We start from the raw sequence: 16320 nt of genomic DNA on the forward strand, positions 1-16320 counted from the left end.
GCTGGTCATGCACTATTCATGTTTTTTTTTTTTTTTAATAAATTAGATGATAGATTTGATAATAAAACATCAACTTTAATGAAAATCTATGAAAAACTAGGGCAACTTCAATAGAGTTTTGATCAATCAGACATGGATCAAATATTTATTCAGTAGATTTGAGTAGTTAATAGTATCCTTCCCTTTTATCGATGCAGAGGTGTGACAAACAAATACCGTATATGAGAATACAAGATGTATGGCCACAATCTCCTCACACTCAGTTAAAATACGCTGATGTAGGTTCTTTAGTCCACAGGGCCTTCATTTCCTTTTATGAGCACGCTTGTTGTCTTCACTCTGGGAAGTTGATGGCGTGGCGGGCATATCGGTTAAAAAGGGGCTGGTAAATTTGGGCGCAGGGTAAAGCTGGGTGACGGTGCTCCCTGCACCAACTGTTCCCTTATCTAACATATAAATTATCTTCTGCTGTAACCCCTATTTCTTGTTAGAAGAAGGTCCCTTTCCGTAATTCAGGCACTAGCTATTACCAGCGCCCAAATGACACCTTTATTATTGTAATGTAGGCTCTGGTTATTGTCGGAGCCCAAATTACACAATTAGTGCCGCTATAGCCGTAGTTTACAGTACCTCTTAATGTGGCACCCAAATCGCAGTGCCACGACCAAATTAGCTGTTTTGCCCGGCAGGGGGTACATGTAAAAACAGTACATGGAGATTTCAGTACACGGTAGAGACAGAATTTCATTTTATGCACTGAATGCAGTACATCAATAATATTAGATATTTTACTATCGCCTATTATAAAGTAACTCTCACATTAACCCTACCCTACCAACGTCTAACACTATCCCTCCCTACCAATTCCTAAGGCTACCCCTCTCCCCCGACTCGACACTAATAGTGTTATTCTTTCATGCGAAGTACACTCGAGTGGTAGACAGCCTCACAGAGGTGTCCACACAAGAGCCTGCTAAACTGCCTGTCTGCCTCAGACAAGCTAGAGCAGTGTAGCTAGGAAGAATAAGTTGGCCAGTATCAATATGCGTTACACCACTGTACTGCTCTATTCATACTGCTCAAATGCTATTCAAAAGTGGTGTTAGGCTGGTCCCACCAGAATGACTACAAACAATGGCTCTTCTCTGAAAATGAATTAGTTCTAAGGCTCTCCAAATACATAGTATGGATGGGCATATCCCATAGACGTGAATGTAGCAGTTTTCTAAGCTTTTGTTCCTAATGTAACAAAACCAGTAGTATACAAGATGATCACTGTAGAAATAAGAAACCAATCACCAGGTGTGCAAATGTTGAAAGCTGGTCTCACCTGATCTTTGGATCGGGAGAGGCATAGTTTAATGACCTCAGATTCTAATAGTGTCCTCTTCTGGACCTCTATACGCTCATAGTATCGAGATAGTCTTGTCTGCCCTTGCTTGTTGACGATTAAGAAGAATTTGATCATTTCTGACGGTGGCAGACTTGCTAACCAAAAAACCTGAATTTGGATATAACAAGAAAATAGTTTAAAAGAAAAAGTCTCACCCAAGAATTCAGTCATGAAAAATATGAATGTGATCTTGTTACAATAGAAGTGTTTACATTGGTGACCATTTTTTCTAATCTCCTAGGAGTCATGATCATCCTATGGACTTAATGCTTGGCAACTCATACACTGGGAACTAGTATGCAGGTTAAAACAAGTAACGTGAATTGTAAATTACCCCAGGTCGATGGTTGACTAGCTGGGAAGAAAATTGTAAATTCTAAAATATTTCAGTGGTTCTTGCATTCAAAGCAGTTCCTCAGTGACTGGTATAGTACCAAGTCTGGCAAAATATGTTCTTTAATTAAGAAAGTCACCATAAAAGTAACCATCCACTCAGGTCCTTTTGACACTTCTGTAGGGACAATTACTAACTTGGGTTTAAAAAATCCTGTTTTATATCTAAGCCATCATACAAGCAGAGGTGGACCCCTGAAGCAGACCAGGCCAAAACCTGGCTTTACCATGGTAGACGCTCTGTTTTTTTTTTTCAGCACTCTACCCAATTCAGCATGAACTGAATAATGCTGGGTACACACGTTACGTTTTCTGCTCGATTTTCCCACCCCATCGGTTTTTTCCTTTCGATTTTGCACTCAATTCTCTTATTTTCACTCGTTTTTCTTATCTATTTCCATTCACTTCTATGAGAAATCGAGCACAGAATCGATCGCAAGGATTATCTGACATGCCGGATATTATCTATTGGATCCATCTATTGAGTGGAAAATCGTACCGCATGTACCCAGCATAACACAGGAAAGGGTGGAAGCACATTTAAATAAAATTAAGATAGATAATGCACCTGGATCAGATGGCATCCACTCCCAGGTGTTGAGGGAGTTGGGTCCAGTTATTGACAAGCCACTTACTTTCTGTGAGGGTCAGTTCCCTATGATGGATGTACAGCTGGTGTTTGCTCCTCATGCAAGAAAGGAATGAGAACCAGGAAACTTTAGACCAGTAAGCTTAAAGGACAACTGCAGTGAAAGGGATATGAAGGCTGCCATACTTTTTTCATTTAAACAATGCCCATCCACTGCTGCCAATACTTTTAGCCATAGACCCTGCAGATCAGATATTTGACATGCTTGTTTCAGGTGCGTGATTCAGACACTAGTGCCACCAAAGAGATCAACAGGACTGCTAAGCAACTGGTATTGTTTAACCTCCTTGCCGGTTATCCCGAACACAGTTCGGGGTAACCTGCGCAGGAGGATTTCTCAGGCCCCGCTGGGCCGATTTGCATAATTTTTTTTTTGTTACAAGCAGCTAGCACTTTGCTAGCTGCTTGTAACTTGCGATCGCCGCCGCTCGCCGCCGATTCGCCGCTACCCGCCGCGCCGAGCCGCCCCCCCCCGCCCCAGACCCCTGCGCAGCCTGGCCAATCAGTGCCAGGCAGCGCTAAGGGGCGTATCGGGGTTCCCTCTGACGTCACGACGTCCATGACGTCGGTGACGTCATCCCGCCCGGTCGCCATGGCGACCGGGGAAGCCCTGCAAGAAATCCCGTTCTCAACGGGATTTCTTGCATACTCTGATCGCCGAAGGCGATCGGAGTAGGTAGGGGGATGCCGCCGCTCAGCGGCTATCATGTAGCGAGCCCTTGGCTCGCTACATGATTTAAAAAAAAAAAAAAAAAAAAAAAAAGTGCGGCGCTGCCTCCTTGCCGGATTTTTTAGACCGGCAAGGAGGTTAAAGGATACCAAAACCGAAAGTTTCTGGTAAAAATGATAGCTGCAGTGTGTGGGGGGTTAAAAGTACATACCGTCCGCTCCTCCTGCCCCCCTCCGTCTGCCGTCAGTGTAATATACGTGCCGGTGTCCCGGCGACTTGCTTGATCTTTGCCCCGGACATACTGTGCCCTGTGTGCACAGTATGTCCTTTCCTCTTCACTTTTGGCCGGTGCATAGTGAGCGGCTCGGAAGGACGCTGATCCCTCCGTCTCCTCTGGGCTGCGTGTGCGCTCCACTAAACCAACCTTTCGGTTCTGGTATCCTTTAACTAGATCCAGATTTACATATATATGCCCCTAAAAACTTCACTTGCAATTCAGGGGAGTAGATATGAGTGTGCGTTGTGGTGAGCCTCACGCGATAGCAAACACTCCCAATGATCCATGATTGGTGAATGGGAATGTGTTCCCAAAGCCAATCACAGTGCCTGCAAGTTTGAATGAGCACTGCCAAAGCCAGCCAATGTTACAAACTTTGTTTTGCGAGAACAGTTACTGAGATCACTCATGAGGGGGATTTCAGGTAAGTGGACTTGATTTTCAGTGTGACCAGTGTATACTTTGAGACCATATAGAATCAGAATTCGTTTATTTCGCCAAGCACATATAGTGAGTTTTAATAAAATATTCTATGCTAATCACCCAGATTAAGCCCATTAACCCATTGCCACTCCAAATTAACCCCTCCTTCCATTTTAATTTTTTGGATTAGGCACTTCAGGCCCGTATTTTGCACTTCCCCTACGTATATATCTCTATATATGTTTGACTGCAATTATCTTCACGTTTAATTAGTACGCTTGCTGCTCCCTTGCAAAAGTCTGCCTTACAATGTGTGACTGCAATCATTACCTTCACGTTTAATTGGTACGCTTGCTGCATACATTGCTACTAAGATTGTTTAATATAAATTTAAGTAGTTCAGGAATGTTTGTAAATTCCCATATTACATCCTGTGAATCCTTGTGTTCCAGCCCAGTGACCACCAATTATTTATTACAGGCCTATTTTCTGGTAGCCACTCCCATCCCCAGCTGAACTGTTTTCTCAATTTCTAATTGAGAATCACTTACATTTCTCCCATGGCAGCTATCATACCTATTTAAACGCTGCAAGAAGGTCACTTGTGGCCTAGGTCATTTGGTGCCATTTAATTCCTAAGTGCCATTTATTACAAAGTGCTTTGCAACAACTTACCAAGAATTTACCAAGAATTCACCCAGGAATTCAAACAGGATTTAACAGCCAAAGGACTCTGCTGGAAACTACTACTCTGCATCCAGAACTGCCTTGAATGCTGTTGCTCAAAATGCCACTGCTGGACATATATTGCACAACCAAGTAGACTCTTTATGTACACAGGTTTGCTTGCACTAACTGCATACTCATATAAACTGTTTAGGGGTTGGAAATTTCCTGCTGATAATCATTGACACTTTACCATGTTTACTGCACTTTTTCTTATGTTCTGCCTGTCTGCAAACATCTACAAGTTGCATTGCAATATGCATCCTCCCAGTGTACCACATTCCATATTCATTTCACCTGCTCTGCTTTCCTCACCTTACTCAGCTTCTCATGAACGGTTAGCTCTCCTGAAATCTCTCTCTCCCTCCAGCAGCTCAAAAACCTCACAAACATTTAAATCCCATTCACATTTGCTTACTCTCTCCCTACTCTTACTTGCTGCTGGTGATATATCACCTAACCCTGGGCCACAGCTTGCTGCCAGACAAGCATCCCCTGCTGACCCGCTTCACAGCTCTCTGTCCACAAATAACCTCAACATCCATCCTCGCCCCAACCTTACTTCCATCCATCCCACTCACAAACACATGCTCCCCCTACCCTGCGGTGTCTGGAATGCCAGATCCGCCCACAATAAACTTACAGCGGTCCACTACCTCTTCCTCTCCAAATCCCTCACCATCCTCGCACTCACTGAGACATGGCTCACCCCCTTTGACTCTGCCGCAGAGGCTGCCCTCTCCTACGGGGGGCTTCACCTCAGTCACACCCCCAGACCAGTCAACAGGCCAGGGGGAGGGGTGGATCTGCTCCTCTCCCCATCCTGCACATTCCGTGTCCTCACTCCACCTTCCTCCCTGCAATTCACATCATTTGAGGCCCACACTATCCGCCTCTACAATCCCTTCCCAGCCATTGTTGCAGTCTTATACCGCCCTCCGGGCTCCAAACGACAATTTCTCGACAACCTTACCTCCTGGCTCCCACACATCCTCTCCTCTGACCTCCCCACCATCATCCTCAGGGATTTCAATATTCCCATCAATGAACCCAAGAACTCTGTTGTGACCCGGCTACTCACCATAGCCAACTCACATGGCCTAGTACAACACACCAACGCCCCCACTCACACTGCACGTCACACTCTCGACCTTATATTCACTAAATCCACCACCATTGCAGACCTCGACATCGCACCATTTCCACCAGACCATTACCTTCTCACCTTCAACCTCCTCAAGGAAGGCACCTCCAAACTACCCGCTCACCCACCTGGTCAATGGCAGCGAGACCTATGCAAGCTCAACCCAGGCGTCCTTGCTGACTCCCACCATGGCCTCTCCTCCACTTTCCCCACTCTAACCTGTCCTAATCTTGCTGCAGCTCAGTATCACCAAACTCTCTCATCAGCCCTAGTGAAAGCTGCTCCACCAATATTCCGCCGCAACCAACCCCCTAACCCCCAGCCCTGGCGCACTACCCATACTCGCAACCTCCAGAGGGAAACACGTGCCACTGAACGAAAATGGAGGAAAACTTGACTAAACCAGGATTTCTTACAGAACAAGGACTAACCTGCTGCAGTTCCACACTGCCCTTGCTCATGCGAAGCAGGAATACTTTACCAAGCTCATCGGAGCACAAGCTTCCAATCCCCGGTGTCTTTTTGGCACCTTCAACTCCCTGCTTAAACCCACCCCCCCACCTTCTGTTTCCTCCCTTTCTGCCACAGATTTAGCAACCCACTTCACCAACAAAATAGTCTCCATCCGTCAGGAAATATCCAATCTTCACCTCCCACCCGCTCACAACCAACTCCTCCTCCACCCTATCCTCCTGTCACCTCCTTCACTCCTACTACCACTGAGGAAGTCAACCACCTACTGCAGACTTCCCATACCACTACCTCCCCCTTTGACCCTATCCCTTCTGATCTACTTCAGCCTCACTTCACGGATCTGGCCCCAGTCCTCACTACCCTGTTTAACCTCTCCCTATCCACAGGCACCTTCCCATCAGACTTCAAGCAGGCCACAGTACTGCCCCTGCTCAAGAAACCCTCCTACGATCCTTTACTACCCTCCAACTACCGCCCGATCTCCCTCCTCCCCTTCGCCTCAAAACCCCTTGAGCGTCTGGTTCACAAACGCCTGACCCAGTACCTCAATGCCAACTCCCTACTAGACCCACTGCAATCTGGATTTCGGCCTGCCCACTCAACCGAAACGGCTCTCACCAAAGTGGTCAATGACCTTGCCTTAGCTAAAGCTGAAGGTAAATACTCCATCCTCCTCCTCCTTGACCTTTCAGCAGCTTTTGATACAGTAGATCATCCCCTACTCCTCCAGTCCCTCCAATCCATGGGCATTCACGATCTCGCCCTGACCTGGCTTTCATCCTACCTCTCCAACCACTCCTTCACGACCTCCTTCAATGAGTCCTCGTCCACCCCAACCACCTCTCAGAGGGAGTCCCCCAAGGCTCGGTCCTTGGCCCCCTACTGTTCTCCCTATACACATCCTCCATTGGCAAGGTTATCTCCTCCATTGGTTTTAACTATCATCTGTATGCAGATGACACCCAAATCTACCTCCACACCCCTGACATATCCACCACTACCATGGACAAGGTCTCCTCCTGCCTATCTGCCATCTCCTCCTGGATGTCCGCTAGGTTCCTGAAACTAAATCTAGACAAAACGGAATTTATGATCTTCCCACCCCGGTCATCCCTTGACCTCCCAGACGTGCAGGTCACTGTTAACCACACTACCATTCGCCCTACCTCTCAAGCCCGCTGTCTGGGTGTCACCCTGGACTCTGCACTCTCCTTCACTCCCCACATCCAAAACCTCACAAAGTCCTGCAACTTCCACCTTCGTAACATCTGTAAGATTCGCCCCTTTCCTGACCTCTGCCACCACCAAACTCCTCATCTATGCCCTCAATTTCCCGCCTCGACTACTGCAAAGCCCTTCTGTCTGGTCTCCCTATGACCTGAATAGCCCCACTGCAGTCCATCATAAATGCGGCAGCCAGAATTATCCACTCCTCCCATCGCTCCACCAGGGCGGCTCCCCTCCGTGAATCCCTCCACTGGCTTCCTATCCAGTCCAGAATCAGATGCAAGATATTGTGTCTGACCTACAAATCCGTCCACAAAACCTGTCCAACCTACATTTCTGATCTTACGCAGAGATACACACCAAGCCGCTCACTCCGCTCCTCCAACGAACTTCATCTGACCGTCCCCCGCATCACCCAGTCCCATGCACGCCTCCAAGACTTCTCAAGAGCCGCTCCAACACTATGGAACTCCCTACCTCCACCGATTAGGGCAGCCCCCTCCAACACCTTCAAGAAGGCCCTCAAAACTCACCTTTTAACTCTGGCCTACTACCCCTCACAATTGCTTTAAACCCACAGCTGAACTCTGGTCCCCTGCCTCTTGTGTCCCTACCTCTCCTTCTGGATTGTAAGCCTTTGGGCAGGGTCCACCTCCTTTTGTGTCCTACCTGATCATGCACCTTCATTACTGTGCACCCATGCTATGCATTTGAGTGAACCTAACTTGCCTAATCTCCATACTCCCCTCCAGTGACTGACTAAGCATTACCTAGTACTCATACTGTGCTGTGTGATCTGGTTTTCTTGTATTCCTGTATTGTCATATTGCTGTTTGTCACCCCTAAATATTGTCTGTAACCTAAATTAATGTCCAGCGCTGCGTAATATGGTGGCGCTTTATAAATACAATAATAATAATAATATATAAAATCGTATGTATGTACGTACCCTCCAACTACCGCCCGATCTCCCTCCTCCCCTTCGCCTCAAAACCCAAAGCCAGAGTTCTCACACTTGGCACAGTTGGTCACCGAGGTTACAAATCCAGGAAAAGTGGGCGGAGCAAAAAGGAGCCAATCAAATTTCAGCCATTTTTAATGGAAAAATGTAAACTGCAGCCATTATTAGATTTTTAATCATAGGGTTCTCAAACTTGCCACACTTGGTCACTGGGTGACTGAGATTAAGATTCAGGAAAGTGGGTGGAGCCTACAACAGCCAATCAAAATTCACCTTTTGATTTTCAAGGGGAATATTGACATTTCTGCCATTCTTACACTGTTAATGGCAGAGGCCTCAAACTTGCTACAGTCAGTCATTAAGTGACTGGGGTTCAAATTCACTAAAGGGGTGAAGCCACAAACATCCAATCAGATTTTTTTGCTGTATATACTGCTTTCATTCACACAATTTTGATGCCAGGAACCCGAAAGTTCACAAACTTGGTCCATGAGTGACTGTGTGTCAAGGTTACAAAAACTGGAGTCAAAAACAGATTTCCCTAGGAAAATGTTAACTGTAGCCCTTTTTCACTGTTATTGGTAGAGTTCTCAAACTTTGCACAGTTGGTTACTGGGTGGCTGGGATTAATATTCAGAAAAGTGGGTAGAGCATAAGAAATCCAATCAATATTCACCTGTTGATTTTCAAGAGGAATATTAAAATAGCTGCCTTCTTGCACTGTTAATGGAACAAGTCTCAAACCTGGTACAGTTGGTCATTGGGTCACTGGGCTTCTAATTCTGAAAAGGGGGTAGAGCCACGAGCCAGATTTGTTTTTAATGACCCAAAAGCTCACAAACTTGGTCATTGAGTGACTGTGTGTGCAGGTTACAAAAAGTGTGTTGAAATGCTGGAGAGGGGCGGAGCCACAAACCGCCAATCTGATATATATAATTTCTATTGGAATATACAAATTATTGATGCCAAAGACCCCAAAGCTCACAAACGTGGTCATTGAGTGTTATATATATACACACACACACATACATACTGTACATACAAACATACATACATACATACATACATATATACATAACCTATTTTGGTTCCTGGACGTACAAACTACGTCCAGGAACCATGCGCGCTACCGCGGCCGATCGCGCGCGTGCACGCGCACTCCCGGCCGCGGATTCGGTAGCCACGGAATCAATGTATCGGGCTATGGTGCCCGATCACTGATTCCTCTCCCCCGCCGAAAAAGCGACAGCTTCTCTCGGAAGCTGTGCTTTTTTTGGCCGTTGCCTCACCCCTGCGTCACTCTAAGCGTGTGTGACGTCATGTAAACAAACTCATGGCCGCCATCTTGTGGCCAAAAAGTAAAACTACAACTAAAAGTAAAAAAAAAAAACAACAACACACAATTACATTATAAAATTATAGTTTACATACCACCCTCCCAAAAATACCCAAATAAAATGTTTAATATTACAAAAAAAACCAAAAAAAAAACCCATTACAATAAAAAAAAAAAACAACATGTAAATATTTACCTAAGGGTCTAAACTTTTTAAATATCAATGTAAAGATGAAATATTTCTATATTTTTTTTATTTTAAACTTGTAAATAGTGATAGATGCAAAACGGAAAAAATGCACCTTTATTTCCAAATAAAATATTGTCGCCATACATTGTGATAGGGACATAATTTTAACGGTGTAATAACCGGGACATATGGGCAAATACAATACGTGAGTTTTAATTATGGAGGCATGTATTATTTTAAAACTATAATGGCTGAAAACTGAGAAATAATGATTTTTTCCGTTTTTTTCTTATTCTTCCTGTTAAAATGCATTTACAGTAAAGTGGCTCTTAGCAAAATGTACCCCCCAAAGAAAACCTAATTGGTGGCGGAAAAAACAAGATATAGATCAGTTCATTGTGATAAGTAGTGATAAAGTTATAGGCTAATGAATGGGAGGTGAACCATTCTCAAGTGAAAACGACGGAACGTGAATGGGAGAGGTGTGTGTGTGTGTGTGTGTATACGTACGTACATACATACATACATACATACATATATACACACATATACACACTGCAGACATATATCTGCAGTATTTATGTCCTATTTTACCTTTATTTATATATAAAAAAAAAAAAACACAACCTGACTTGCCTGCATTTATAGCCTATGTACATTTTTTTGCAAAGATGGCAAAGAGGCTTTATGCCGCAGAAGAGGCAGCCACCATTCTGCAGGATGACAGCAGCAGCTAAGGGGAAGACGTTGAGGAGTCGGATGCTGACTGCCTATAGAGGACTGAGTCTTCTTTATCAGAAAGTGACACAGATTCTGAGTCTGCAGGACCACCAAAAGCTCAGTGAGCTAAGAGAGAGGTGAAGGAGATGGGCACTGACACACAAACAGTTACACCGGCTCTGCAACTGAAGGGGATCACCTGTAGCCAACAAATTTTCAAACAGACAAATATTTACCCCATAGTGGTTAAAAGGAAATAAACATGGTGGCCTCCATATCCCTCTCAATTCGGGTGTGCTTTAACACAAGTTGTGAGTAAACTAAAAGGTATCCTAAGATGCTATACAAAATTATATACCACAGAATAATCTGTCCATCAGCATGGGTTTACTAAAGAAAGGCCTTGTCTTACCAACATGCTCAGCTTTTATGCAGTGGTGAATGCAAATGTGGATCATGGAAGAGCAAAAAACGTGCCAATGTGGATATAGAGCTGGTTAAGGAACAGATGGTGAAAAAGGGGTGGCAAATTAATCATATTCAAAATGGGACTGTTAGTAGTGGGTTGCAACAAAGGTCAGTACTAGGTCCAATCCTTTTCAATATATTTATTAATGATCTAGTAGCCTGAACACAGAGTAATAGAGCTATCTTTGCAGATGATACAAAATTATGTAGAATTATAAACAGTAAGCAGGATAGTAACATTTTATAACAGGATCTTGTCAGCATGGCCATATGGGCAGGCATATGGCAGATGAAATTTAATACAGTATTGATAAATGTAAGGTCATGCACCTTTGCCGTGCTAACAGTAAAGCAACATATACAGGAAATTACAGCTGGCAACATGAGACTTGGGAACAATATTTAGTATTTATATAAAGCCGACATCTTCTGCAGCACTGTACAGAGTATATTGTCTTGTCACTTAACTGTCGCTCAGAGGGGCTCACAATCTATACCTACCATAGTCATATATCCATAGATGTATCATGTAGTGTATAAATCGTAGTCTAGGACCAATTTAGGGGGAAGCCAATTAACGTATCAGTATCTTTTTGGGATATGGGAGGAAACTGGAGTGCCTGGAGGAAACCCACATAGACACAAGGAGAATATACAAACTCCGTGAAGATAGTGCCCTGACTGGGATTAAAACCGAAGATCCAGTGCTGCAAGGCGAGAGTGCTAACCACTATCCCATCATGCTAATGACAAGTTAAACAACTGTATTCAATACCACGCAGCAGCAACAGCAGCAGCAAAGGCAAATAAAATTATGTAATGCATAAAACAGGAAATAAAATCACGAGTTGGTAGCATACCACTCTCTGCTTAAATCATTTGTGAGGCTTCATCAAGAGTATGGGATACAGTTTTGGGGACCACACTATAGGAAGGTCATAATACAGGTAACTAAATTAATCAGAGAAATGGAGAAGGAAGATAGGTTAGACAAACAGCTTATTTAGCTAGGAATAAAAACAAATATGTCTGAGAGGGGACATGAGTAACATGTATAAACACATCAGAGGGCAATACAAACGCTTGGTAGGGTTGGCTTTTTGTCCCTAGGCTTGTACACAGGACAATGGGTCATGATCTGCATTTGGAAAAAAAAAGTATTTTGCCATCCTATTTATAAAGAAAAGTATAACAACAGTAGTTACTTCTGTACTCAATGTCACTGTAATTTACACCTGGTATGGAGCTGTACTCCTTGCCACTGCCTTTTACCCTGGCTCTCTGCCTCTCCTCCCTTCTGCTCATCTTTCCCCCTCTATTGTCTACTCTATCTTTCTCCCGCTTATCTGACTAGCAGCTGATGACACAGTGGATGCAGCCGTTTGTGCAGCCACATAGCTCTTGGCTCTTCTCTTGTCCTATCCTATCCATATCTTCCTCCCAAGGGGTCCAGGATATCCCCTTTCTACCCCCTTTGTTTCCCCTCTGCCACTCATCCGCTGAGTTGACCTGACCTGCAGAGAAACTGATAACACCATGGATGCAGCTGATGACACCGTAGATGGCAGCCAGGGCCATATCCCTCTTGGCTTCTCCTCCCCCCTTTTGCTTGTTCCACCGTTTCTCTTCCCCTAAACAACCCCCCTACTTAAAATGTTAATAAGTTATGTACCTACCTACAATAACCTACTTTATTGTATTATTCTTACTACAGTCTACTCAGCGTTAGCCATAATCTGCAGTACAGAATACAAATTGAAAAAGGACTAGGGTTCATGATACGTTATATCAGATAGTACAAACTTTATTAATCAAAAAACACTAATGACACAAGTACAGCTTGATTGCATGCAAAAATCAGCTTCACTAAAACTACCAGTGAAAACTTGCGGAGAGTCCATGTCATTAATTGATGCTCTATCACTACCTATCTGATCCAAGTCGGCATCATACGCCCACACACGCATCCACACCAATGGCACCCATGCACTCCTTTGTGTGGCCCCAATGCATTAAAGGGTATAGCGGTTATCAGCACGCTCCTCATAGGGGGCAATTAGTCCACCTGCACAGCAGCGATTTTCCTGGGCTTACCCTGTACACCGTTTCCTTATTAACAGAGGAGTACTCTCAATAGAGGAAAAGTCACTCTTACCACCTCTATTGCAGCGTTTTCCAGTGGGTGCCCACTTGAGTGCCTGTGCTAGGCAAATTCCAGATAAGTGGAGAGATCTTTCAGCATTCAGGATATGTCCGGATCACACTCGCCTGGTCTCGCGTGCTACAGCAATAATGGCAGCAACCTGCAGGAGCAGCTTTTCTGTGCTATGTGCTGACCTGGTCCCTGCTAGTCTCTCACACCACTATAGACAGTAATGGCAGCACACCACGAGAGCAGCGTTTCTAGGGCACCAGAGGTAGTTCCATAACACCAGACAGAGTGGGCATGATGTCCCCACGACATGGGCTCGGCCCAGCGACACGTTTCCCGCCCCTCACAGGCGATTCGTCAGGATGTAACACTGGGCGTGTTTTCCCTCTCTCTTGTACCTTCCCGTTGTCTCCACTCCTCCTCCTACATAGCAACTGTTTCCAGTATACACAATGTTCCGAGGCTTACGGGAACAGCTGCAGCCAGACATATACAGCACTTGAGTTTATTTCAAGAATGGGAGCAATCAACTCCTTTATTTTCTGACTTATAGAACTAGATTTTTAAACGTTCCAGCTTTCTCTAGGCCAGTTCATCTTAACTTCATACTCAAATAGCAACGCTTTTTCTCATGGGACACATTATGGTGCAAAATACAGGGCATGATGGAGCATCCACACAGGAGTACAATTACACATGCTCATGTTTATATGGGAGTCCCAGCATACATACTTTTTTCACTCGTATTAGGTACACACACTTTTCAACATGTGCTCTATTCCATACACACATACACACAGAAGGTTCCGCATTCACTCTCCTATTGCCATCTGGAATTCCCCGATACTCATCTATTTTCTTCTGGTATAGATCTGTTTCTTCAAATACGGTTTTAAACTGAAATCATTATTTAGACCATGAGGGCTTAAAGAGAAACTCCAACCAAGAATTGAACTTTATCCCAATCAGTAGCTGATACCCCCTTTTACATGAGAAATCTATTCCTTTTCACAAACAGACCATCAGAAGGCGCTGTATGACTGATATTGTGGTGAAACCCCTTCCACAAGAAACTCTGAGGACTGTGGTACTCCTGGCAGTTTCCCGTCTGTGAACCTTGCTGCATTTTAGGAAATAGCTGTTTACCATTGTTTCTAACTGCCAAAAAAAGCATGCAGCAGCTACATCACCTGCCAACAGTAAAAATGTCACCATGTAATAAATGTCAGAATGTAAATCAGGGATTTAAAATATTTTACAATGGGCAAACACTGACTAAATCATTTATACATAATTATTGTAAAAATGAAGCACTTAATTACATTATTTTCACTGGAGTTCCTCTTTAAAGTGATCCTTAACCTGCCTGGCGTTCTATTAAGATCGCCAGGCTGGCGACCGGACGTTTTTTTTTTTAATAAAAAAAAAAAACGATTGCATGCAGCCAACAGAAAGTTGGCTGCATGAAAGCCCACTAGAGGGCGCTCCTAATGCGTACTTCTGATTGCCGCGATCAGAAGTAACAAGAAAGGCCGCGATGAGCGGCCCTTCTTGTTTTGCTTTCCTCGTCGCCATGGCGACGAGCGAGCTGAGTGATGTCATGGATGTCAGCCGCCTCCGATCCAGCCCTTAGCGCTGGCCGGAACTGTTTGGTTCGGCTGCGCTGGGCTCGGGCGGCTGGGGGGACCCTCTTTCAGGTAGCACACGCGGCTGGCAAAGTGCCGGCTGCGTGTGCTCCTTTTTATTTGATGAAAATCGGCCCAGCAGGGCCTGAGCGGCAGCCTCCGGCGGTAATGGACAAGCTGAGCTCGTCCATACCGCCAGGCAGGTTAAGTCTAACAAAAAAAATGAGATTTACTCACCTGGGGCTTCCCTCAGCCCCCTGCAGCCGATCGGTGCCCTCGCAGCCCGGCTCAGATGGTCCTGCACCCGCCAGTGAACACTTCCGGTTTGGCCGTCACCGGCCGACAGGCATGGGAATGCGAGTGATATTCCGCGTTCCCGGCCAGAATATCGCCCCCTATGCTGCTTTTGCGGCCTCCTCACTTTAAGGTCTGCAAATGAAAAATCCGCATACTTACTTTACATAGTAGTTCATTGGTCACATCTCCCCTCCACTCTGACATGTTTAATTTATAGATACCCTTAAAAAGTGTGCCCTGTAACCTACATCCATGATACTGGGCATAGTGTCTACCCAATGTAGTCTCCATGTTCCCATTCACGATATTGCACACATGCTCAAGGATGCGGGCCTTCAAGGCTCTCTCCGTCATCCCTATGTACATAAGGCCACATGGGCAGGATATCATGTACACAACATTTTCAGTATCACAGTTTATAAATGATCTAATTTGAAATTCATTAGCTCCTCCACTATCCCAAAAAGTTTTGGCCTTATGTAAATAGGGGCATGCCTTGCATTTCTCACACCTGTACATCCCCTGAATTGGGGTTTTATTTAACCATGTTGTTGGGGGTGGGCTTTTCCTATACTCACCGCTTACCAACATATCTTTCAGGTTGTTAGCTCTCCTAGCCACAATCTTAGGGAGTGGGTCAATCATCTCTGCTATCTCAGCTGACCCTGTGAGAATATGCCAATGTCGACTTAGTAAGTGGTGTAATTTGTCCCAATGTGCTCCAAAGGTGGTGATCAACCTGACCTTATTATCAAACAATTTATGATGCACTCCATCTAATACAGTGTCCTCGTTCTGTGTTTCTCCCCTCCTGTTGGATAACAAATCCATCCTGTCCTTATCCCAGGCCCTCTTCAATGCTCTTCTAAGAGTGTTATGTGGATATCCTCGTTCGTGGAACCTCCCATACATCTCTCTGGACACTTTCCTGAAGCTGGTATCAGTAGAACAATTCCTCCATAAATGCAGGAACAGTCCATACGGAATCCCCTTTATATGATATTCTGGGTGATGGCTGGTGGCGTGGAGCAGGCTATAACCTGCAGTTGGTTTATAATACGACGACGTGCCAATTCGATCGCTTTCTATGGTCAGTGACAGATCCAAAAAGGAGAGATTTTCCTGACTAAAATTGTAAGTAAGTTTTATATTACGCACGTCGTTACTGATGCGTCTCACGAATTGGTCAAGTTCC

General features: G+C 44.8%; 1 protein-coding gene across 3 annotated transcripts in view; it reads right to left on the minus strand.

Moving 5' to 3' along the window:
• Positions 1 to 16320, minus strand: part of AP4S1 (adaptor related protein complex 4 subunit sigma 1) — a 69306-nt gene that overhangs the window by 21684 nt on the left and 31302 nt on the right. For all 3 annotated transcript variants that reach the window (XM_068253877.1, XM_068253876.1, XM_068253878.1), the window contains exon 2: positions 1331 to 1501. In XM_068253877.1, the coding sequence (XP_068109978.1) occupies positions 1331 to 1468 (138 nt within the window). In that variant the 5' untranslated portion in view covers positions 1469 to 1501. The remainder of the gene's footprint in view (positions 1 to 1330; positions 1502 to 16320) is intronic.

This window comes from Hyperolius riggenbachi, chromosome 9 (assembly GCF_040937935.1).
Source record: "Hyperolius riggenbachi isolate aHypRig1 chromosome 9, aHypRig1.pri, whole genome shotgun sequence".
NCBI lineage: Eukaryota > Metazoa > Chordata > Amphibia > Anura > Hyperoliidae > Hyperolius > Hyperolius riggenbachi.